Consider the following 23,993-nt stretch of genomic DNA (forward strand, 5'->3'; position numbering starts at 1 on the left):
TAAGGATGAGTGAAACGAAGCGAACGTCATTTAGGTTAGGTTTCTTCATTATCATTTTAATGATCCTCCTACTGTATTGAGTACAGCGTCACCTATTAGTGAAATGTCACTACTAAAATAAATAGAAAATTTCAAACTATAATTAAATCTCTGTAATTCAAAACAAATTTAATTTCAAAAACGGATCTAAATATAAATATATATAAGACTTTTAAGATTTATATGGTACGTATAGTCAGACAAACAATAAGTTAAAAATAATCGTGAATAGGCGCCATCTGTTGGTGATGATCAAAACGTTTCACAGATATCTTTATTTTTGAAAATTATTTTAATTTTTCGTAATTTTGATTTTTTTATATCGTTTTAATTCTCTTATAGAAATGCACCTCAATTAATATCCACCTGGTATATTCTGTTAATAAATGAAAATAAAATTTCCATAATAATTTATTCATAAAACAATTTTACCGTTATAAAATTACCTATAATAACACATATTTTAAATTTAATAATACCAAAACTTTGTCTTAACAAAGTTTTATTAAAAAACCTGAAAATTATCCCCTCTATTAGTTTATAAATGCATCTACCCACGTAGAAAACGACATAATTTCTTAAACAATATCGAAAAATGTCTGAAAAGGGTTATCATAAAGATTTTTTTTCTGCAAACATAGTTTTGATGAAAATATCGGGAATTTGGTCTTTTTTCAATCGAGTTAAATCCACACGACGTCGATATATAGCAATTACGGTGATGTGTATATTTGTTTTACAAATTGTAACCTTTTGCGATGAAGCTTACCTTATCAAATACGTTTACCAGCGTTTAGATTTACTTATTGAACATGTTGGAGTTCTTCTCACTCATTTCTTGGGTAATATAAAAATTTCTATTTTTTTTATGAATCGGGAAAAAATCGTTAAACTGATGGATGAAGTCGAAGATAGTCGTTTCAATTACAATTTTCCACCTGAAATTGATGGTTATAAAATTGCTCAAGGTAATAAAACGGTAGCGAGAAGGGCAATGTTGTTTTTCTTGGGAGTTTCAACCGGTGTTGCTGTATCAAGAGTGATCCCCATCTTAACATACACCGTTTGGAAACTTGACACTTATAATATGACTTGCGAAGACATTTTTCCGTTCTTATTAAGACCACCGTTTCCTACAACATCAACATTAGGCTGTGTAGGAGCGATTAATTATATTAACGTTGTTATGGTCGCTTATGCATATCAAATAATATGTAAGGTTATTTCTCGGTTTTAAATAATCACATTTCACAAATCAGAACAACCAACAACAATGGTAACTTTCAAAAATTTATCTTATTTAATTTATTATTTTAATGTTTTAAACTATTTAAAGGATATATTTTAGGATATAAAATAATTGTTAATAGAATATTAATAATAATAATTTAAGAAATTATTTTAAAATAAAAAGCATTCTATGTTATAACGTTGGTCATTCTGAATTGTGTGTTATAAAACGTCAAGATGACAATCCGAAATTTTATTTATTGCATTAAAATCAATTTCTTTTTCTTTCCTTTTAGGTTGTGATGTTATGTACGTTGCCTGCTTAATTTGCTTAAAATCGCATATGAGCATATTAAAGAAAGGCTTTGAAACGATCCGTATAAGATGTCTAAGAGAATTGAACTTAAAATTGGATTCCAGGGAACATTTAAATGATTCCGACATCAAGGAACTTGTTGATATGATGAATTTCGAAATGAAAAAGTGCACGTTACATTTACAATCGATAATCAAGTGTGAACCTTTCGATAAATAAATTAAAATGTTAATAAATTGATTTTTGCAGAAACATTCAAGTAATAGAAGAAATCTACAACAAAATAATTCTTATGCAAGTTTTAACAGTCGTTTTTATGATGGTTTGTTGTCTTTATATGATGTCAACGGTTAGCATATTTTCAACAACTTTTGCAGCTCAAATTATTTATTTAGTTGCATTAGCAACTCAAGTTACATTGTATTGTTGGTTTGGTAATGAAATTACTGTTGCTGTAGGTTATAAAATTAAACATTTAAGTTGTATTAAATATTATTTAACTTTAGGGTTCAGAAATACCAACGAGTATTTATCAAAGTGACTGGTTATCCGCAACAACTGGTTTTAAAAGAAGTATGATGATTAATATGTTGCGTTTAAATAGAGATATTCATCTTACAGTTGGGAAATTTACTCCTCTAACAATTGCAACATTAGTTAGTGTAAGTTAATACAAAGTAATAATAATAATGTTATTTATAAAGATTTTATTTTGTAGATTTTTAGAGGATCTTATTCCTATTTTGCTGTCTTGAAGAATGTGGAGAATTAAAAATTAAAAAAGACATAGCTTAAAGAATATATTTAGGTGAAACTAATTTTTGGTGAACACAATAAATAGATAAGAACACATTTTTAGCTATATTCTTTATTACTCCCTCATTTTTTCTAATTTGTCTAATAATCGTTGAAGATCTCTGTAAACTACCCAAGTTGTTTTATTCAAATTGAGTTGATTTAAAGAATTTCCGTTGTTTTATAGTCATCTATTGTTAAAATGTCACTACAAAAATAAATAGAACATTTCAAAGTACAATTTTTGTATCTGTCTTGTATCATTTTGTATACGGGAATAATTTCTTGAACAAACTTATCAAAATTTTTTTACTAATAATTCAGACTTATCGGGGTACAAAGTTTCAAAATCAATGTGTATCTGAAATAAAATCAGTTTCATTAGAATATACAACCCTACAGCTTAATAGTTAGTGTTTGCTTAATTAATTTTTTTCTCAGAAATTATTAAATTTTCGAACAACATCAGAGAGACAAAAAAGGTTTAGCATGTTTTTATCTATCTAATTGAAAGTTTTCCAATGTATTTATCATCTTCCTAATAAAATTCTAGGCATAAATTGAACGGGGGGTGGTTACGTTTAGTAACTTAGAAGGGAATATTCAAAAGTACAAATAAGCTAGACACATGCCTTATTATGAGCTAAACTTATTCTTCAAATTTCATTTTCCTGGTGTTTATAGTTCTCGAAAAAAAAAATTAAACCAACATTTTCCGCCAGTTTTGGAGGGGTGTAGCACCCCAGGGGAGCCGGCGCCGCTCATAGTTCATAAAAGAAAATACAATTAAAATTCGCTAAAGAATCGACGTTTTTTAAGGTTTCTTAGAATTTAATTCTCATGTAGAAATACACTTTAATAATATCCACCTGTTATATTCTCTTAATAAATTCAAAATAAGTAAAATTTCCATAATAATTTATTCATAAAACAATTTACCGTTATAAAATTGCCTATAATAACACACGTTTTAAATTTAATAATACCAAAACTTTGTCCTAACAAAGTTTTATTAAAAAACACCTGAAAATTATCCTTTTTATTACTCTATAAATGTATCTACCCGCGTCGAAAATGACATTTTTCAAACATTTTTCTTAAAGAATATCTAAAAATGTCCGAGAAAGGTTATCATAAAGATTTTTTTTCTGCAAACATAGTTTTGATGAAAATATCAGGAATTTGGTCTTTTTTCAATCGAGATAAAACCACACGACGTCTACATGTAACAATCACGCTGATTTTTATATTTTTCTTACAAATTATAACCAGTTGCGATGAAACTTATCTTCTCAAATACGTTTACCATCGTTTAGATTTACTTATTGCACATATCGGAGTTATACTCACTCATTTGTTGGGTAATATAAAGATTTTTATTTTTTTCATGAATCGGGAAAAAATCGTTAAACTGATGGATGAAGTCGAAGATAGTCGTTTCAATTACAATTTTCCACCTGAAATTGATGGTTATAAAATTGCTCAAGGTAATAAAATGGTAGCGAGAGGCGCAATTTTATTTTTTTTGGGAATTTCAACCGGTGTTGCTCTATCAAGGGTGATCCCCATCTTAACATACACCGTTTGGAAACTTGACACTTATAATATGACTTGCGAAGAAATTTTTCCGTTCTTATTAAGAACGCCGTTTCCTACAACATCAACACTGGGCTGTGTGGGAGCGACTTTTGACTGCTTTTGACAAATCAGAACAACTAACTAATAAAGGTAACTAAAAGTGTACTATATTCAAAAATTTATCTTATTTCATTATAATTTTAACGTTTTTAACTATTTTTAGGTTATAAAATAATTGTTAATAGAATATTAATAATAATAATTTAAAAAATTATTTTAACATAAAAAGCATTCTATGTTATAACGTTGGTCATTCTGAATTGTGTGTTATAAAACGTCAAGATGACAATCCCAAATTTTATTTATTGAATTAAAATCAATTTCTTTTCTTTTAGGTTGTGATGTTATGTACGTTGCCTGCTTAATTTGCTTAAAATCGCATATGAACATATTAAAGAAAGGCTTTGAAACGATCCGTATAAGATGTCTAAGAGAATTGAACTTAAAATTGGATTCCAGGGAACATTTAAATGATTCCGACATCAAGGAACTTGTTGATATGATGAATTTCGAAATGAAAAAGTGCACTTTACATTTACAATCGATAATCAAGTGTGAACCTTTCGATAAATAAATTAAAATGTTAATAAATTCAGTTTTGCAGAAACATTCAAATAATAGACGAAATCTACAACAAAATAATACTTTTGCAAGTTTTAGCAGTCGTTTTTATGATGGTTTGTTGTCTTTATATGATGTCAACGGTTAGCATGTTTTCAACAACTTTTGCAGCTCAATCTATTTATTTATTTGCTTTAACAACCCAAGTTACATTATATTGTTGGTTCGGTAATGAAATTACTGTTGCTGTATGTTATAAAAATTACACATTTAAGTTATTTTAAACGTTTTCATTTAACTTTAGGGTTCAGAAATACCAATGAGTATTTATCAAGGTGACTGGTTATCCGCAACAACTGGTTTTAAAAGAAGTATGATGATTAATATGTTGCGTTTAAATAGAGATATTCATCTTACAGTTGGGAAATTTACTCCTCTAACAATCGCAACATTAGTTAGTGTAAGTTAATACAAAGTAATAATAATAATGTTATTTATAAAAATTTTATTTTGTAGATTTTTAGAGGATCTTATTCCTATTTTGCTGTCTTGAAGAATGTGGAGAATTAAAAATTAAAAAGACATAGCTTAAAGAATATATTTAGGTGAAACTAATTTTTGGTGAACACAATAAATAGATACATACACTTTTTTAGTTGATTTCTTAATTACTCCCTCATTTTTTGGTTCCGTAACACTGCGAAATAAGAGTATGAACCTCTAAATATCTAAAAATACGCAAAAAGTAAATTAAAACGTAGATATTTAGATTTATTTACAGCAACTAAGGTAGCAAGAGTTAAAGGTGAAAATTTTCCGATTGTTATGCATAAATTTCTTTGCATACGAGCCATATTTATTAACATTCCTTTACGAAAACTTGAAGTAGCACTGATCCAATCTGATTTATAAATTGCCAAAGGGACAGTTGCTCCCTACAAATTCATTTACGATTTAATGTTTAACCATGAAAATATGTTCTTACCGTCAATGTTATTTCATTTCCGATCCAACAATAAAGTGTTACTTGTATAGAAACAGCCATGAAATACAATAATTGGTGAAGAAAAGCTCCCGAAATGATATTTAACTAAAAGTACAATATATATTAATGATGAGGTGCTATTTCGAAAAATAAAAAAACTTACACTTGACATCATGTACAAAGAACAAACTCCCAAAGCCATCATAACGACTACTTGCATTAACACTATTATATTAAATATTTCTTCAATTTGCTCAAATAACCTAAAAATTAAAATTTAAAGCAAAATGACCTTGAAAAAAATCTAGGAATTTTAGATAAATTTTTAATTAAGGTGGTATAACTACTTTAATTTGAATATATTTATTTATATCAATTTATGTATTTAACTTATTTAAACTATCTATAAATGGTACCGTATAATTAATTGCAAGTGTTTGCTGAGTCGTTTCATTTCATGTTCCATTAATCGATCTAAAGAATGTTTATTATTTTCCAAATTATTCTCCGTTAAATTAAGTTTACGTAAAGCTCGTGTTCTTATCGTTTCAAAAGCACCGTTTACAATTAAAATATGAGATTCCAAACAAACCAAAATAACCACGTACAGATTATCGATTGCTAAAAATGAAAAATAATTTAATTTTAAACTATTATAATTGTTAATAATTATAAAATAGTATGCCGCTATCTATTAATACTTTCATTAACTTAATGTTTCTTTAAAGTTTATTTAAATATAGTCTTATTTAATATTTTCCTGTAAATTGCTTTTCTCTACTAAATTATCTAAATGTTATAAATAAATAAAAAATAATATTATTTTTAAAATCCTTAGTGTAGCTGCATCTATTATCATTTTAAGTAAGTTTATACAATAACAAACTTTTCGTAATTTTATTAAATATTAATAAATTTTTTACCAACAATTTGCCATCCAAACATTAAAACTGGTGTTCCTTGAAAAATGATGGCCACACAACAATCAAAATAACTTTCCATACGTAAAGGAACTCTTGTTGGATCCGGTAAAATTTCAACGCAAGTAACATTTTCTTGTATCGTTAACAATGTAACTGAAGTAATTGTTCCAACCAAAGGAACACTACAAACCGTCGTAAAAAACGCTAAGATTCCTCTGATGGCAATTTTTTTTTGATTAACAGAGATCTGATATGGGTTATAATCAGCAATCGATTCGTAATCATATCCTTCTGTTTTTAACTCTTCCATTACTTTAATCACTTTATTTCGATAATATAATATGACGATGTATTTTAAATTCATTAAAATGTGACTCATCGCCATTCCTAAATGGTCTAATAATCGTTGAAGATCTCCGTAAACTATCCAAATATCAAAAATATTGTGGTAGGTTCTAAAAAGTTGGCAAGAAATGAAATAAAATCCCATTATTATGTAGTGGAATAATTTGGTTTTTGGATCTTTGTTGAATAACCACCAAAGACCAGCAATTTTTAACATACGGTTGTTAGCCGAAAAAAAATTTTTGTGATAATCAGGCATGATTTAGGTTTTATTCAAATTGAGTTGATTTAGAGAAGTTCCAATGTTTTATAGTGTGATTTATGAAAGCAATTTTCTTTAATAATAAGTCTGGAGTCTTTATGAAGTCGGGGTGTGATTTGTTTGGAACCTATTTAAGTTAAAAGGGTGTAATTTGAATTGAGTTAAATCGTGTGAATTTGAAAATCTGGATGTTGTTTGAACTCTTTTCGTTATTAATTTTTGTTAAATCAATTAATTTAAATCTGTTTAAAGTAACAAAAATCCTTTTTAATGTTCTACTCCATCGATTATGAAATGTTGATGTAAACCAAGAACCCGCCACCATCATCGTTAAAGCCGTTTTAATTCGATAAAAGCGGCTTAAGTCAAGAGTTGAGACTGTTAAAGACATCTCTCGCTCTCATTGAATCATTCACCATTTAGAATTTAAACGTTAAACATTTCAACTCTTTGTTTTTGTGTTCAAACAATAAACTTCTTTCAAAAGTAGAAGTAAAAAGAATCAACTGATAATTATAAATAGAATAAATGATCCAAAATGAATGTTATAATCTTATTTTTGTTTGCAACAATTCTTTTATGGGGTAAGTAAATTTATTTACATTTTTGCGGTAGTGAGTCAATAACATGAAAAAATTGATTATTTTTTTGTTGACCTTCTTCTTTAATTAAATCATACAATTAATGTCTATTTACATTAAGAAAAGGGACCCTTGCAAACCAATTAAAGTTTAAGTCTTATTGAAACTATGACGTCAAAAACTTCGCTTTAGAAATTGCTATGTTGCAATCTATTAAAATGCATACGCACTTTAAACGATGATTTATAACAGTTTTGTGTCTTTATTGTAATAAAACATTTCATAATAATAAACTTGGAACGATTCTTTTTGAAAAGCATTAACATTTCATTTCGTTAACAAATTCAGCGACTTCATGAAAATGCCAAAATTATATTCATTAATTTATAATGAAATTTAAATAATAAAACATGTATAAACAATTTAAGTATAATAAATTTTATTGTTTAAATTTTTTAAAATTTTTATAGGTTGGTTATTGTTTTGACGTTTGACATATTAATGTCAAAATGTTAATGAATCTCAATGTTACTTTAAATATGTATCTTCCACAACCTGTTATTTTAAACTTGTATAATTCTCCAGATGTGTTTCTTCAAGGAAACGAATAAAATTTTCAAACGAATTGCCGGTTGTTAAATTTGCAACGAAATTGCACGTCACAAAATATGATATATTTCTCAAATTGGCTGGATGAATAAATAAGAATCAAAACTCTGTCTCAGAATTGAATTTATAAAGGTTATTAAAATAAATCGATTTCAACTTGACCTATATATTAAATAGATGATTTCGATTTTATTACTTCATTTAAAATGTTAACAATTTCACGTTTTTTTTTTGGCTCAGAAAAAAATGTTATTATACTTTAAAGTAATTATGTAATAAAAAAAGGTGTCAGCACTTAAATGAAGGGTTATTAACACCTTTTCTTCAATTTATTTTCTATTTTTATGATTTTCTAGATAAAAACTTGTTAATTTTTTTTCTTTGTTTACATTAGAGTCAAGTTGTTCACCAAAAACTGGAGATAAAAAGGAGCTTTCTTTAAAAGATCACCAAACAACTTCAACTATAAAACAGGATAAATTTATTTCACCGACAAGATCTTGTAACAAAAAAAAAATGGATTACTTCAAACGACAAAAAATTAAATTTCGCTCAATGTTTGAGAAGAAAAGTAAGGCAAAGAAAAAAATCGAGGCGAAACATTTAATGAAAACTTTAAAAGAGATTAATTCGTTTTTAAAAGGATGTAAAATGAAGCTAAAAAAGAACAAGATCCAAAAAAGTAATTTTTTTGATAATAATCAAAAAACGAATTTAATTAATTATGGCAATTTGATGAATATCAAATCGACGACTTTACCTCCGTTTAAAAATATCACTTTGAAGAAAATTATAAAGGAATTCAACGCCATCAACAACGAAATTCAAGAAATTATTCCACAAAAAGCCGATTTTTATAAAAAAAAATTAATCGACGAAAAATATTTTAAAACTAATCGGTGCAAATTAAAAAAAGGAGGGTGTGATCATAAATGTCATCATTTTGGAATGAAACCGTGTTCTTGCATGAAAGGATTTCGATTAGTTAATCGTAAAAAATGTGTAGGTAAAAAATCGTTCCTAAAAATACTTTAATGTATATTTGGTTGCCTATATTTTGACATTAATTATTAATTAATGTCAAATGAATTATTTAAAATCCCGGTAAATACCGGGAATTTCATATAACTCGCAATATATGAATGCTGTAACCATAGTTATGAAACTACTATGCACTTGTACTGTCACCCATAAAATGCAACATAGCTTAATAGTACAGGCATTGGGTAGTTTTGCAAAGAAAAGGTTTTGCTTGAAAAAAGGTAGGAAGGTGGAAAACGTTCGGGTTTAGCCGCACGTCTCTCGCAATATCAAACCAGAACCGGGCCCCTGTAGTTGCAGGGCCCTGATGCACTCGCCTCAAGCGGCTACTGGTTAATCCAGCCCTGCCTAGAACTAGAACCATTTGGGTTTAGCCGCACGTCTCTAAAGACGGCTAAACCCGAATGATTCTAGTTCTAGCTGTAGTGTTAGTTCTTGTTATACACTTGCACTGTCAATAGAACTAACATTAGGCCTAGAGCTAGAATCATTTGGGTTTAGCTGTACGTCTCTTAAGATGACTAAACCCGAATGATTGTAGTTCTTGGTCTAGCACTGCATAACAATTAAAAGAACTAACACTAGACACGCACCCCGCAACTTTCTAGTACTGGGTCTAGTGTTAGTTCTAGTTTTAGTTCAATAAAAATATGCAACATAGTGATATTTTATGCTAACTTGCGCTACCACCTACCAGTCATCTTAAAAAAGGTACGGCTAAACGGAATGTTTCTAGTTCTAGGTATAGCGTTACTTCTAGAACCAACACTAGTTCTAGTGTTAGTCTAGTTTTATTTGTTATTCAGCGCTATTGCTAGGTTGTTGTATATTTTTATTGAGCTCTAAAGGACACTGCGTTCCCCGTATTGATCCGTTATATCGAGGTTTTACTGTAATATCAAATTATATTGACCTGTTGCATTTTATGTGGGATAAAGTAAGTAAGTACGCCCTGGTTTCTATGGAAATAAATTTTTGTGTATTGTATCTTAAGTGAAATTCACTATATTTATACTAATTGTTCATTTTATTGTAGATATCAATGAATGTTTAACAAATAATGGAAACTGTGAAATATTTTGTCACAACCTTCCAAGTTCTTATTATTGCTCGTGTAAAAATGGATTTCAATTATCATCAAATCAAAAAACTTGCATTGATATAAACGAGTGTTTATTAAGAAATAATCATGGACCATGTCAAGATTCATGCGAAAACACTCCCGGTTCGTATAAATGTTCATGTAAAAATTTAAATGGAACTAAACTGGCTGAAGATAAACATTCGTGCGAAGACATCGATGAGTGTTTAAATAATTTTGGTTGTTCGCATGATTGTATCAACACTTTAGGACGTGCCTATTGTTTATGTCCTGATGGAATGGTTTTAGGTCCAGACTGGAAAACTTGTTTTGATTTAGACGAATGTGAAAATGAGGAGATTAAAAAAAGCTGTCGGTATGGCTGTATTAACACTTTGGGGTCATATCGTTGCGCTAATAATTATGAGTTACAAAACGATGAAATGATCGTTGATGATTTGGTGGTTTGTCCGAAATTATTGCCGCCGAAATTAGGTTTCTTGCAGTGTAGTAGGGAAAAGAGTTTGGAGGTTAATTTAAGATCGAAAAGTGGTAGGAAGCGGGTCACTAATAGACCGGGAACATTTTGTCAGTTAATTTGTCCAGATGGGTTTAAAATTGATGGTATGTTTAAAATTACCTGTGGATATGACGGGGTATGGTTCGGTGAACAATCTGGATATTGCAACAAAGATTATATGTAATTAGTAGATTCAAAAGTATTTAATGTTGATTTTTAATAAAACTAATATATTTTTTACTTTATTACAAAAAATTTTCATTAAGGTGGATAGAATTAAATATATTTAAAAAAAAAAGGAACCAGAAATAATAAACTTTACAATACGCTACAAATAAAATGTATTTACACTAAACGATGGCAAAAAGAAAAAAAAACAATACATTAAAGCACCATTTTAGTAAAATGGTTTTTTTTTGTAAAAAGTGAATATTTTACAAGTAACGCTGAATAACATAGTTTCCTTATTACTTTAAGTGTAATTAAAAAATAAATTTATCACTAATTGTAAGAATTCATTATTAATTAACGATTTCGGCTTGTTTTTCGAATGATTTGGACGTTTACATCTTTAATCGTAAGAAAATACAATAATAATTAATAAATTCGCATTCCTTTTTTTAATTGGCAAAAATTCGTCATTGTTTTCACGATTAAAAATCACCGGGTTTTAATTAATTTGACTAGATTTCATTAAAAAAAAAATAATTTCGTTTTTGAGAAGGAATATTTTATCAATTTTTTACTTTTTAATTTACGCCGTCGAATTAATTGTTGGCACAACCCCCAAATTACCCATCGCTTGTATAATTCCCGCATTAGCATTGTAATCAGGGGGCGGAGTTAATACCGGAAGTGAAGATGCTGACATCATACAAACTTTTTCCAAATCTTGTTGAATTTGAATTAATTCTGGATGTTGGTTTATTATTGCTTGAATTCCATGTAAAATCTAAAAAAATTTAAATTGTAAATATCGAAATTTTATGAAAAATCGAAACTTACTCCTAATGTGTTATCAATTACTTCGTATTGCTTTTTGCTTTCGTTTAATATACTATTAAAGTGATCGGAAACTAATTGTTTATTAGATTTCATTTCTTCGCCCATTTCGTTAAGTTGATTATTTTTTTCGTTTATTTCTTGTTTTAAAACATCAATCTGCAATTTTAAAATAAAAATTAAATTTTTAGCCTAGTTTCAAACCAAAATTAAGGTTTCCATTAAATTAAAAAATCTAACCTCATTCTGAGTTATTAATATCCTTCCTAAAATTTCATTTGGTGGCATATCACCATGAATCTTCCATTTATTTAAAGCTTCAATTGATTCTTCTTCTTTAAGTTTGCTTTCGTGCTCTGATTTTGATAGAGCGGTGGATAATTCGCAAACATCTTGATTTAACTTTTCAACTTCTTTATGTTGATTGTTTAATTCACATTTAAACTCTTCAATTTCGCCGTTTTTCTTCGTTAATTGTTGCATTAATTCTTTAACCTCCGTTTTTAATCTAGCCCCCAAAATTTCCCAATCTTGTAATTGCTTAACAACGACTTTATTTGTATCTTTATGTTTATTAACTTGTTGGAAGAAAGCGTCGCGCTCGTCTTGAAGTTCATTAATCGCTTGTTCATTATCCATTTGAACGATTCTTATAATTTTTAACAATTTCGTTATTAAATTATCAACCTCAATTACTTGATCGACCAAAGTAACCGAAGAAGAATAATTTTCATTATTTGACACATCACTTGTAAACGAACAATTTAAACTTTCAGTTAAACTCATACTTTGTTGTTGTTCGGATGACACCTGTCGATTTAAAATTGAAAAATTTGTTAAACTTTCGCTACGAGTTAATCTTGAACAATTAAAAATTGAATGATTTGACGAAATCATGTTGTGAGAATGACTATCGGGGACGACGACGTCTTCTAGGACGGGTTCCATCATTAAACACGGCTCAGTTTCGGAATCGAGAAGTTCCGATGAATTCGAATTATCTGTACAAATGGTGTCTCTACTAATATCTCGTGGTGGACCGGAAAATGGTGTTTGAGATGTTGCGTTTCTTATCGCGTTTATAACTGCGGAAATAAACGAAGAGCCGCCCCCTTTAGGCGAAGGTGTTTTATCTTTCAATATTGTACGGAATTTTCCTGGACTAGCTTCCGGACTACTGCTACTATTACTGTAAACTTCGTTGTGAAAAACCACATCCTGTTTATATAAAAAAAATTAATTAAAAAATTATTTTTGGTTTTGTGTAATCAACATACATCCAAATCTTGCTGAGAGATGTTGTATGATAATACAAGTTCCTCTAAAAGCCCATCCAATCTTGAAATAAGCCCAGTTAAAGCTACAGCCGCTCCAGAAACATTGCTTCCTTGATGAACCAACAATTCCCTACCTTTAGCTTCAATCGCACTCAGTCGAGCTTGCATACTATACATTTCATGTCTTGTTTGTTCTTCTAATTTAGCAAGGTATTTACATCTTTCCTCTTTACTGGCTGCCAACGATTTATATTTCCTCAATTCATCTTCGGCTTCTTTCAAAGCATCGGATAAAGCATTTTTTTCTTCCTGCATAAAATTCTTTAACTCTAAACCTTCCTCGTGGAATTCACGCTGTTGTTGAACCAAAACCCGTTGGGTTTCCTCACTCTTATCCAAATCGCGTTGAAGCGATCGACAGTAAGCGTTAAGTTTTGAGATTTCAGTCTCTTGATTTATAATTACTTGACTTACATTTTGAAAACGGCTTTCTAACATTAATAAACTATCGTTAGAATGGTTTTCATCTGTAACAAAAATTTCAAATCAAATTTAAATAATAATTTTAAACGCTTGAATGGATAATAAAATCATATATCACATAATAAGTCTTCACGGAACTTGAACATTGAGATAATTCACGTGGATATCAAATGGTAAACTTGAAAGACTATCCCTACAAGTAGGTCAAAGTGTAATTTAAGGCGAGTGTTATTTGCTTAATGAGGATTAAGAAAATCGAATGAAATAGGGGAAGGTAAATGGTAAAATGGTAAAGAAACTGATCTTTTTATGATATTGTTATGATAGAGTTAAATATTATTATTATTTATATTATATTTCGTTGAAACTTATTGATCTTGTTAATATTTGACGATGATGTTAACCGTTCTAAACGGTCAAAAGCAAATCTTTGTTAAATACACAATTTTTTCTACGTATGTGCTACTTTGTGGTTAAATAATGGTTCGTTTGAAGAAGGGATGAATGCTTTCATGGTTAAAGAGGAACAAAAATAATTTTTAATAATATCCTTCCATAATAAATCAGATTTATTTGAGTTTTTGAGGTAATAAATAAAGTTGAGGTAGTGGAACACTCTGTATATAATAAAAAATAATATTTTATTACGTTATTTCATAACCTTTGATAACCTTTTTTGCGTTAAGTATAAAATTCGAATGTCAAGTTCACTAAGTTAACTAAATCTTTGTTTGAGCCTTTATGTTTCACATAATGTTTAAATTTTTACTGATTTTTGTGTTAATATCTGCAAGTTTTGCCAATGTTTTGTTAAGAGATGATTATAGCAGTAAGTTTTTTAATTAATCACATAGTTATGGAAAAAATTTGCGGTTTTAGATTTTTGTTATCAAGTTGTTTGTCCACCCGGAACCGTATCCTGTAGAAAACAAGTGGAGACATTATCGGATTTAAGACGTATAAGGACTACGGTAACATGTTTAAATCGACTTGGTGGAGTTTTAGAAACGAATGTAAGTGATAATGAGAATTATCAAGATGGATTTTCGATCCAATCTGCTTCATATTCTGGTACGATTCCAAAAAATTCAAGATATATAAATCATAATGGATTATTTTTTAAATGATTAATGTGTTTTTAAAAACTTTTAACATTTAAAACAATAAATTTGATATACATGATCTAAAATTATCAGTTATCAAATAAAGCGTCAAAAAAATCTTTGAATATGGATTTTTTCTTTTTCTACAATATTTGTACCATAAACGTAAACTTAAGTTAATGTGAAATAAGCAACTTTTTCAAAAAAGATTCCTTACCTTCCAAGTTGTCATCACCACCTAAAATAGCTAAAACCCTCTCTGTATTTCTTTTAAGTTCATCCTTCAAACCATCTTTCTCCAAAGCTTCTTCTTTCAATCGATTCTCTGTTTCATTTAATTTCACGCATTTTTCCTCGTGAACTTTCACTAATTCATTATATTTATCCTCAATTTCCTTTAACCGATTCGTAACCATCTTCAATTCATCATTTCCATCATCGACTTGAACGTAAACATTCGATTTTTCTACACTTCTCGGATCAATCGGATAATTAATACTTTGCCCGGAAAAGATTTTTTCAATATCAGTAGCGGTTAAAGCGGTTTGAATACTTGTTTCGTGATAAATTTTCGTTTTCGTAACGTTTGTATTTTTTCGACGCGGGTAAGGCGGCAACGATTTGGCTGGGGTGGTTATTTCTTTCGAGATTTGATGACTTAATTGGTTTAATTTTTTGTTATTAATTAAAATAGAGGATCTCGTCATGCTACTATCTCTGCTAGAGGATGATTTTTTTTGAATATCTTTGATATTATCGGCGGATTTTTCACGTCTTCGCCTTGGTAAAGTTGCATATTTTTCTAAGGTGTTTTTAGCATCGCTTTGTAAACGGGATTTTTCTAAAACAACGCTTCTTAATGGAGGTTTATTAGAAGGCCATCGACCGTCATCGGAGGGTGTTGAAGCCGTTTTATTCGGTAGCGATTTCAATAAAGATTTTTTTGATCCAACATCTTTTTTTTGGTTTAAATTTAAAGTATCCGGTTTATTTTTCGCTGTTGATAAATTTTGTTGTTTTGGATTTTTATAATTTTGGGGCGTTTTAACGCTTGATTTTTCAATGTTTAAAATTGAACTTTTGTTCCTAATGGGAGTTGAATTAACCGATCCTTTTTGATTGATTAATCTAATTCTACCTCGACCGCCTCCGCCTAAATTACAATTATTTTCCTTTTTTAATTTCTCGTTAACAACCCCACTTTTTTTCTTCACCCCAACGTTTGACGTTCGTTTTAAATCTCTCATAGATGCAACTGAAGAACTTTCACTTCCTCCTTCACTCGTTCCATCTCCATTTCTTAATTTATAATCTTCAAATAACGTTGAATTTCTTCTCGCTAAAATATTATAAGCCTCGTCATAATTAGATCCGTAACTAACAATTGATGATTCGTAAGATTGAGCAGGGGTAATCGTACGAAACTCTTGAACATTTTCACTATTCGCACTGTGAGTTCTTTGTAATAAAACGTTTTCAACTGATTCCAATACCTCAACACCGCTATCACTACCTTCACAAGAATTTGTTTTCGATTTTTCACTTGCATCCACATCAATGGTTATTTCAACAACTTTCGTATTTAATTCAACAATCGCTTCATGTGATCCTAAATTTTTTTTCAATTCTGTATCTGATAAATTACTTTTTTCAATTACAGTTACGTTGGACATGTTAAAACCGTGAATTGTCGTATCTTGATCGGTTTCATCTTGCTTCGAAGAATCTAAATTTGCCGTTGTTGAAGATTCCGTTTGAGTTTGATCAGGATCTTCCATGATTTTAACCTAAAACCAAATAAAAAAGCGGTAAATATTTAAAGGTCGTCATTTGCATATAGTAACATTTTTTCATAAATAATGAGCTTTTAAAAAAAAGGAAAAGTCACTTGTAGGTTGTGTTATTAAAAGTTAATAAATTACTTACAAAATAAATCATTTGATATTTAAAATGTATTCAATGTGATTGATTCTATTTAAAGATTTATTCGCCAATAAAATTACTTGAAAAGGGAATTGACCGGAAGCTGGAAATATCTTTAGGCACGGATTTGGTTTAAAATTAGCCAACAATAAGTAAAAATTTAAAATTCTATAAATTCTGGAAATATCTTTAGGTACGGATTTGCTTTAAAATTAGCCAACAATAAGTAAAAATCTAAAATTCTATTAACATACTTATAAATTTACAAATAACAACTATAATTTATACATAATTCATGTTTTATTGATGATAAACTCTTTAGTCGCCAATTACCCAGTTAAATGAGGGAAAATAATCCAATAATAAAACGCAACAGATGTTCGTTGAACTAGTTTTGTGATAACATTGGAAAAAGATGATTTATTAAACAAGCAAAACAACTTACATTCTTGTGATATCCTTTTATAACTTTAAAATTGATCCGAAATCCTTAAAATAATACTAAGAGAATTTGCAGTTTCACAATTGAACTATTCCATTGTAGAGCGGAATAATGAGTCTAATAATGGGGAACATCCGGTCGTATGTTCCTTCAACTCGGGGGGACGTCGCATTTTATCTCGGGGGGGAGCTTGGATTAAACAAGATAAGATTTCTCCAGATGTATGCGTTCGTTGTCTCTCGAAAAAAAAATACTCTTCATATGGCTTTTTCTGTTTTAATTATGGGAACGCTTCGTTTAAGATAGAAGAAGTATGCAAAATGCGTATTATACTTTTCTTATATGTTGTTGATTGTGAAAGTGCGTAAATTGTTTATGCGGAAAGTTATTTTCACAGCTTCTAAACTAAAAAAATCCACTTTCCATATTTTTATTAGTAACTTTATAATTAAATTTAAATTAACTAATTAAAAAAAATAATACCTAATCTTTGATTTATCGAGAAATTATTTTTCCTTTTATTTTAATTGCGGTTTTATGATTAAACAATTAAACTTTAAAGGAACTTGAAAAGAATAAACATAACCTAACATAAATGTCAAATGTCATTTAAATTAAACTAATTAATAACTTGTCTATTTATTTACTAGGTGGCACTTCCTTCCTGTCCAAATTTTAATCTTAATTTCGATTTAACTTTGATTTATACAGAAATTATTTTTTAACAGTAGTTTTATGATTAAACAATTAAATTGAAAAAGAACTTGAAAGAATAAACATACCCTAATATAAATTCATTAAAATTAAACTAATTAATAACTTGTCAATTTATTTACTAGATAGCACTAGACCTTCACATCAAATATTTTAATCTCTTTCATTAAAATTAAAATGAATTGTTTAATCTAAAATAAACAAATTTTTCAATCTTCAATCAAACAAATAAATTAGAACACTGTAATCAAAGCTGTCATTTGACTCATATTTTAACTCAATCTCAATTTATTTTTGGTTTTGCTATAGAATGTTTATTTAAGATGAAGAACGTGTTCGAGACATCCAAACTGAAGAAGGAACGGTCCTAAAGTAGAACTAGGAAGAACGGATCAAAACGCGTCGGTCGTCGGTATCAAAATAAATCCAAGGTGCGTTGACCAACCAACCGTTTACAATATTATTAGAACTGGACGCGGGTCTCTCCTCCGCATATGTAATGATGGCATTGTTCCCATTAACATTTGAGAATGTACTATTTAACAATCATCGTTATTTTAACCCAACACTTTTGACATTTTAATTTCCCATATTTATTTAGAATTTACTACCAACTATAAATAAATAAAATCAATACAAACGATCTTTTATTTTCTATTAATTTTTAATCGTCCTTTTAACAATCACAAAACGTTACGGTTCAGAAATTCTAAACTCGTTATTATTGATTTTAATCCTTTTTGCTTTATTTAAAATTATTGTTCGGTCGAAGGATTCCAGAAGAACAACTTTCCCACTATCTTGGCGTTTAAAACGGCAATATCAAAAGCCCTTTTTTCTAAATTCCATCCAATTACTCGCTGTTACATGGTTAAGTAAGTTTTAATGAGAATTAAAACGTAAAATGCCTTCGAGTATCGTTACAAGGATCGACATAATTTACTAATAGTAAATAGGATCTCATTAAAACTAATATTTATTTACATTCAACCTTGAACGAATCAAATTAAAAATTGAATGTGTTGATTTTTTATTTATAATTACAGTTTACTAATTTATCCGAGTTAATGAAGAGTTGGTATTAAAAATTTGACGTTTATCGTGTCACGTATGTTTAAGGCAAAAGTAACCCACATTTTTTTATTATAAGTGATTATGTGAGTACAGGTTAAATTTATTCATAAAAGCTTCATTTGGCAATAAAAGACGATTGTTATTTTTATTTTTTCTTGTACTATGCATTGTTGGGAGTGAGATGATTATAACAACGTTCCCGGTTATTTTCAAACAATAAATTAATTATTGCGGCTTGTTTTGAAATAATCGCATGGTTAAGATTTTTTTGTGAATTAGGTTGAATGCAATTCAAAAAAAAAACTTTCACGCTTCAATTGATTTAAGAAAATATCTGAATCTCTAGTTAATTGTTGGTCCTTTTTCTTGCTTTAAGTTAACTGTAACTTTAGATGCCTGTTTCTTAGTTAAGTTTTTTCCAATAAATTGAAAAAAAGGACCAATTTGATGACTCACCGGTATCGTCGCAATCCCAAGAGGACAATGTCACTGTTTCTTCCAATAAAGGAAAGTACGATGCATGTTAAAAGTCTTGAGAAGAACTAGTTAGGATGCGGAAATTGCATCCGCTTTCTATGTATGTATGTTGACAGATAAATTAGATTATCTTATCAGTATTAAAAAAAGAACAAAACCTCACTTACATATAAGCGGTATTTTATTTTATCGATTGATAAGATTTTAAATAATCGCTTTGTTTTGTTGGGAATAAATCGAAAAAAAATATCTTAGAAATTGAAGCAAATTCACAACATCAAAGTGTCAAAACGTTTAAATTTAATACCAACTTTAAAAAATTACAAATTCTTATTGGTTTATTGAAATTGTTTTAAATTATAACTAAATTTAGCAATTAATATTTATAGTATAATTTTAATTAATATAAATATGTAAATTAGAACTCAGTAATTAAGCTTGTCATGTCAATTTGACATGAAATGTCATTTGAATTGTCATGTCAAGTTCTTTAAAGAAACGAGTAAAATCTATCAATTTTAGCTTCATTTAATTGTCCAGATGTGCATCAATGTTCTCTACGTGATTATTCTTGGATACAAGATGTTAGTTTGCGGTGGTTAAAGAGTAGGAGAAGAGATCACATTCCTTTCCAATTTTAATATTAAAACACGTTTTAGGAGTCGTTCCGGCATCTTGGTTTATAGAGTTTCAGTAGTAGATAAAAGCCGATTCTAGAACCTCCTCTCAGAACCTCAGGTCAAGGCCAAGGCCAAGGTCACGTTGAGTGACCATGACCTTGACCTTGCCCTGAGGTTCTGGGAGGAGGTTCCAGAATCGGCTATTGCAAAGGGGGTCGTTGACCAGTAACCTTGACCTAAACAATGACCTTTACTTTGAGCTCACCTCAGGTCAAGATCACGTTTAGTGACCATGACCTTGATCAGTAACCTTGACCTGAACAATGACCTTTACTTTGATCTCAACGGAGACCTTGAAGTCAACCTTAATTGTGACCATTACATTGACCGTGTACGTGACCTGAAATGAAGGTTACACGACGTGAGGCCATTGAAAACCCCACTTCGGAGGAGGTATGCTTTAAATAGCAGATAGAAAATCGTGTTCAACAGTATTGAAGTAAGAGTGTTGTGAACATAAAGAAATTGAGGAACTTGTAGCTCCTATTTTAAGCAGTTTACATCGCTTAAATATAATGGCATCGAGAAATCCAATTAAAGTCATCGATATGCAAGGGTTTACTTTATCTTCGGGATTTCGAGTTAAAGAATTGGCTATCGGTGATGGTGAGTCGATTTCCCATTTCATATTTCAACCTGATATAAGTTATGAAAGACTCAATAAGCGAGAATGTCGACAAGTGCGTTGGGAGGAGAATAACTTACACCATTTGCATTACGAGAATGGATATGTGCCCTATAATCAACTGAAAGACATTCTGGAACAGCATACATGCGGAGTGGAGGTGGTGTTTGTAAAGGGATCTCAAAAAGAAAAGGTATTGAGAGACCTATTATCATCGGTAAAGCCAGTGATTATTAATTTACAACATAATATATATTGCCCTTTGCTTTCGTTGAGTCAAAATTCTTGCGCATATCATTATAAATCGGAAAGCAGTTGTGCAATTGAAAATGTTAAATTAATTTTAAAATTTTTAAAAATGGATTTAGATTAATGTTAAAATTTAAAATTTAAATAAATTAATTTTTATAGTACTGACTTTTTTTTATTCAATTTAAATGTATCACATTCCTAATCCTAATATATAAAATGGAAAAGAAAAACAACCGAATTAAATTTCATTTAATTTATTGAACTCGTCTTTAATAAATGATAAACAATTGCATATCTTTTTAACGTATTATTTATGGTGTCAACTCGACGCCCCCGAGTTAGCAGTTCATGATGTTTTTTTTTTGGTGTACTCAAGTCGAGTGATGGCTCTTCTCGGGTGCTCCCGGAGGAGTGGAGCATGACCGGGTTGGATTTACTTTGAGCTCACCTCAGGTCAAGATCACGTTGAGTGACTATGACATTGATCAGTAACCTTGACCTGAACAATGACCTTTACTTTGACCTCAACGGAGAACTTGAAGTCAACCTTAATTGTGACCGTGACGTCCCCACCTAAAATGATGTGTATAAATAGCAAGTCAGGTTCATAAAAGATTAGTTTCATTGAAATCATCCGACGTAGTGGTGACATAACAACGCAGAACAAGTAAGTCCATAAACACTTGTCTTACAGCAGAAGTATTAATGTTATATATACTTAGTGGGTTCCAGACAACAATATACAAAAGCACCGAAGAGAAGTCTCGAGGTTCAACAGGCGGTGTCCAAAAAAGCGAACATAAGTCCAAAGGTGATAAAACCCTCGTTGACACCCGTGGCATCTGAAGAGGTGTTAAAACAAGAAAAGTTTAATACAGTTATAGAGTGTGGTAACAATATGCAAGCGGTCGCTGATGGAAAAGATTCGTTTGCAGACTTAAGCCCTTTTATTATGACGCAAAGTGTTAACGGTAATAATGAAGTAGTTTCGAGAATAGATAACATGGAGAGCTTAACCAACATGTCGGACAGTACAGTAAGAGCAAGTAGAGGTCCTCTATTTTCGGAAACAGTGTATGCACTAAATAAGAGCCGCACGAAATGTGTGGCAATAGGATTAAGTGCTGACTTACATTTTGAACCAGTGGTAAGGTTAATGGGAAAAGGTCAATGTTTAACATTAACGGAAAACGATTGGCACAACATTATTATGTATAAGTCAACAATCACAAACAGTTTTGCTAATCAGTCTCCGTCGCAGATAGTGTTGTGTGGTGTCAGTATATCGTGCGATTGGATGGAAAACGTTTGCAAGATTTTAAAGTTGGAGAGGGGTGGAGAATATGTATATATTGCATATGAATCGTTGCATGAGCTTTGGAACGTAGCAGATTTAGTAGCAACTCGACTGAGATTATTGAGAACTGTGAATTACAAAGCATATTATGATAGTGTTATAAACGCGTTAGCTGCAATGGATGGAGATGTGAAACGTAATATGTTAACGATGCTCAATGAATCGTGTTCTGAACAAATATGTATAAGTAAGGAAGTGATGTTGTACAATTTCGATAAAATCTTGTTGGATGTAGATTTGTTTAAATTATTTCACAATCAATAAAGACATGGGTAAGGTGCGGATTGATGAGAGTAAAAATGAGATGCATAGAATGTATGCATGGACTTATGCGTATAGACAATCACGAAAGTGTAATTGGGAGGAAATGTATTTAGATCGTCTTAGATTTAAGAATAGAATAAGTTATGTAAATGATATGTTACACCTGTACTTAAGCAGCGAATTTAGAAATAAGATTTTTCATGAAAGATTTAAATATGTAATGACTTAAAATAAATAAAATTTTTTTTCAAATGTGAGCGTATTATTAACCATCCAATATTCACCGAATAATGTGCGAAAGCTATTAAATATAATGGTATGAATGTTAGGACAGTGAAACAGTATGCATCGATCAAGCAAACGGTCTGGTCGAGGTATTGTGAATACATTAATCAATAAGCTTCCGATAGAACTACATTTGCCAGGTTATAATTATTGCGGTCCGGGAACCAAATTGGTAAAGAGATTAGTTCGTGGAGATCAGGGAGTGAATAAATTAGACGACGCCTGTAAAACGCATGATATTGCCTACGCAGCGACATCGAATTTAGCTGAGCGACACATAGCCGATAAAGAGTTGTATAAGACAGCGAAAGAGCGGTTGAGAAGTAAAGACGCAAGCTTAGGAGAGCGACTATCGTCGGCGTTAGTGTCAACGATAATGAAAGGAAAAACAATAATGGGTATGGGAATGCAAATTCGTGCCCTAAGACGTAGAGGGACAACTCGTCAGAAGTTGAAACGTGGCGGTAAATTGTCGTTTACGCAGGCAATGAACTTAGTGCGGCGAGCGATTGCACAGACCAACAGTACGAATACAAAGGGAGATGTACAAGTGGGTTACAATCTGTTGAAACCTTATCAAGGTAGAATACTTAAACCGCGCGGAAAAATAATCAAGATTCCCAAGACGGGAGGTTTTTTACCCTTAATACTTGCAGCTTTGGGTGCTCTCGGTTCTTTAGGCGGAGGTGCAGCAGCTATTGCAAAAACCGTAAACGAAGCAAAAATAGCAAGGGAGCAGTTACAAGAAGCCCAACGTCACAATCGGGCTATGGAACCAAAAGCGATCGGCAGCGGTTTGTATATTAAACCATATAAGCGAGGTTGCGGACTAGTCATGAAAACGGTATCACGAAAATCAAAGCGACTAAAACGCACCAAGAGGGCGAACAAAATTGGTACAGGAATGTTTATTAATCCATATAAAAAGGGTTGTGGTTATAAAACTGTAGCAAAAAACTAATAAAAATACCCCAACATTCTTTAACGGATGTAGAGTTAAGGCGATATGCACGAGCGCTTGATCTGTTAAACTTTCGTGGGGTGTACATGAGAAACAATTTACCGAAGAAAATCCGAAAACGAGAGAGTGGGATAATAAATCTTGATAA

General features: G+C 30.4%; 5 protein-coding genes across 7 annotated transcripts in view; 3 read left to right on the forward strand and 2 right to left on the reverse strand.

The window, feature by feature from the left end:
- Positions 1–647: 647 nt before the first annotated feature.
- Positions 648–2,437, forward strand: LOC111427576 (odorant receptor 4-like). Its single transcript, XM_023062785.2, has 5 exons — positions 648–1,253; positions 1,566–1,782; positions 1,835–2,039; positions 2,092–2,247; positions 2,304–2,437. The coding sequence occupies exons 1-5, from the start codon at positions 686–688 to the stop codon at positions 2,355–2,357; spliced, it is 1,200 nt and encodes a 399-aa protein (XP_022918553.2). The 5' UTR covers positions 648–685; the 3' UTR covers positions 2,358–2,437.
- A 1,838-nt stretch (positions 2,438–4,275) lies between these two features.
- On the forward strand, positions 4,276–5,229 carry LOC111421856 (odorant receptor 10-like). Its single transcript, XM_071194041.1, has 4 exons — positions 4,276–4,570; positions 4,623–4,827; positions 4,884–5,039; positions 5,096–5,229. Exons 1-4 carry the CDS (start codon positions 4,365–4,367, stop codon positions 5,147–5,149), a joined length of 621 nt encoding a protein of 206 aa, XP_071050142.1. The 5' UTR covers positions 4,276–4,364; the 3' UTR covers positions 5,150–5,229.
- LOC111421855 (odorant receptor 10-like) lies at positions 5,162–7,136 on the reverse strand. Its single transcript, XM_071194040.1, has 6 exons — positions 6,488–7,136; positions 5,981–6,185; positions 5,728–5,827; positions 5,565–5,669; positions 5,359–5,514; positions 5,162–5,307 (listed from the first exon to the last, which is right to left on the reverse strand). Exons 1-6 carry the CDS (start codon positions 7,089–7,091, stop codon positions 5,248–5,250), a joined length of 1,230 nt encoding a protein of 409 aa, XP_071050141.1. The 5' UTR covers positions 7,092–7,136; the 3' UTR covers positions 5,162–5,247.
- A 352-nt stretch (positions 7,137–7,488) lies between these two features.
- Positions 7,489–11,179, forward strand: LOC111427560 (signal peptide, CUB and EGF-like domain-containing protein 3). Its single transcript, XM_023062766.2, has 3 exons — positions 7,489–7,678; positions 8,679–9,290; positions 10,362–11,179. The coding sequence occupies exons 1-3, from the start codon at positions 7,633–7,635 to the stop codon at positions 11,108–11,110; spliced, it is 1,407 nt and encodes a 468-aa protein (XP_022918534.2). The 5' UTR covers positions 7,489–7,632; the 3' UTR covers positions 11,111–11,179.
- A 71-nt stretch (positions 11,180–11,250) lies between these two features.
- The window catches only part of LOC111427077 (microtubule-binding protein cornetto), a 31,603-nt gene continuing 18,860 nt past the window's right edge, over positions 11,251–23,993 (reverse strand). Inside the window, exons 1-6 of one of the 3 annotated variants that reach the window (XM_071194047.1) lie at positions 19,401–19,481; positions 15,009–16,578; positions 13,206–13,732; positions 12,169–13,146; positions 11,932–12,087; positions 11,251–11,878 (exon numbers count right to left, since the gene is read on the reverse strand). In XM_071194047.1, coding sequence (XP_071050148.1) covers positions 11,681–11,878; positions 11,932–12,087; positions 12,169–13,146; positions 13,206–13,732; positions 15,009–16,569 — 3,420 coding nt within the window. In that variant the 5' untranslated portion in view covers positions 16,570–16,578; positions 19,401–19,481 and the 3' untranslated portion in view covers positions 11,251–11,680. Of the gene's footprint in view, positions 11,879–11,931; positions 12,088–12,168; positions 13,147–13,205; positions 13,733–15,008; positions 16,579–17,159; positions 17,536–19,400; positions 19,482–23,993 lie in introns of those variants that run through there. The other 2 variants (XM_023062050.2, XM_023062049.2) reach the window with 2 other exon arrangements.

The sequence above is a fragment of the Onthophagus taurus genome, chromosome 2, assembly GCF_036711975.1.
Source record: "Onthophagus taurus isolate NC chromosome 2, IU_Otau_3.0, whole genome shotgun sequence".
Classification (NCBI taxonomy): Eukaryota; Metazoa; Arthropoda; class Insecta; order Coleoptera; family Scarabaeidae; genus Onthophagus; species Onthophagus taurus.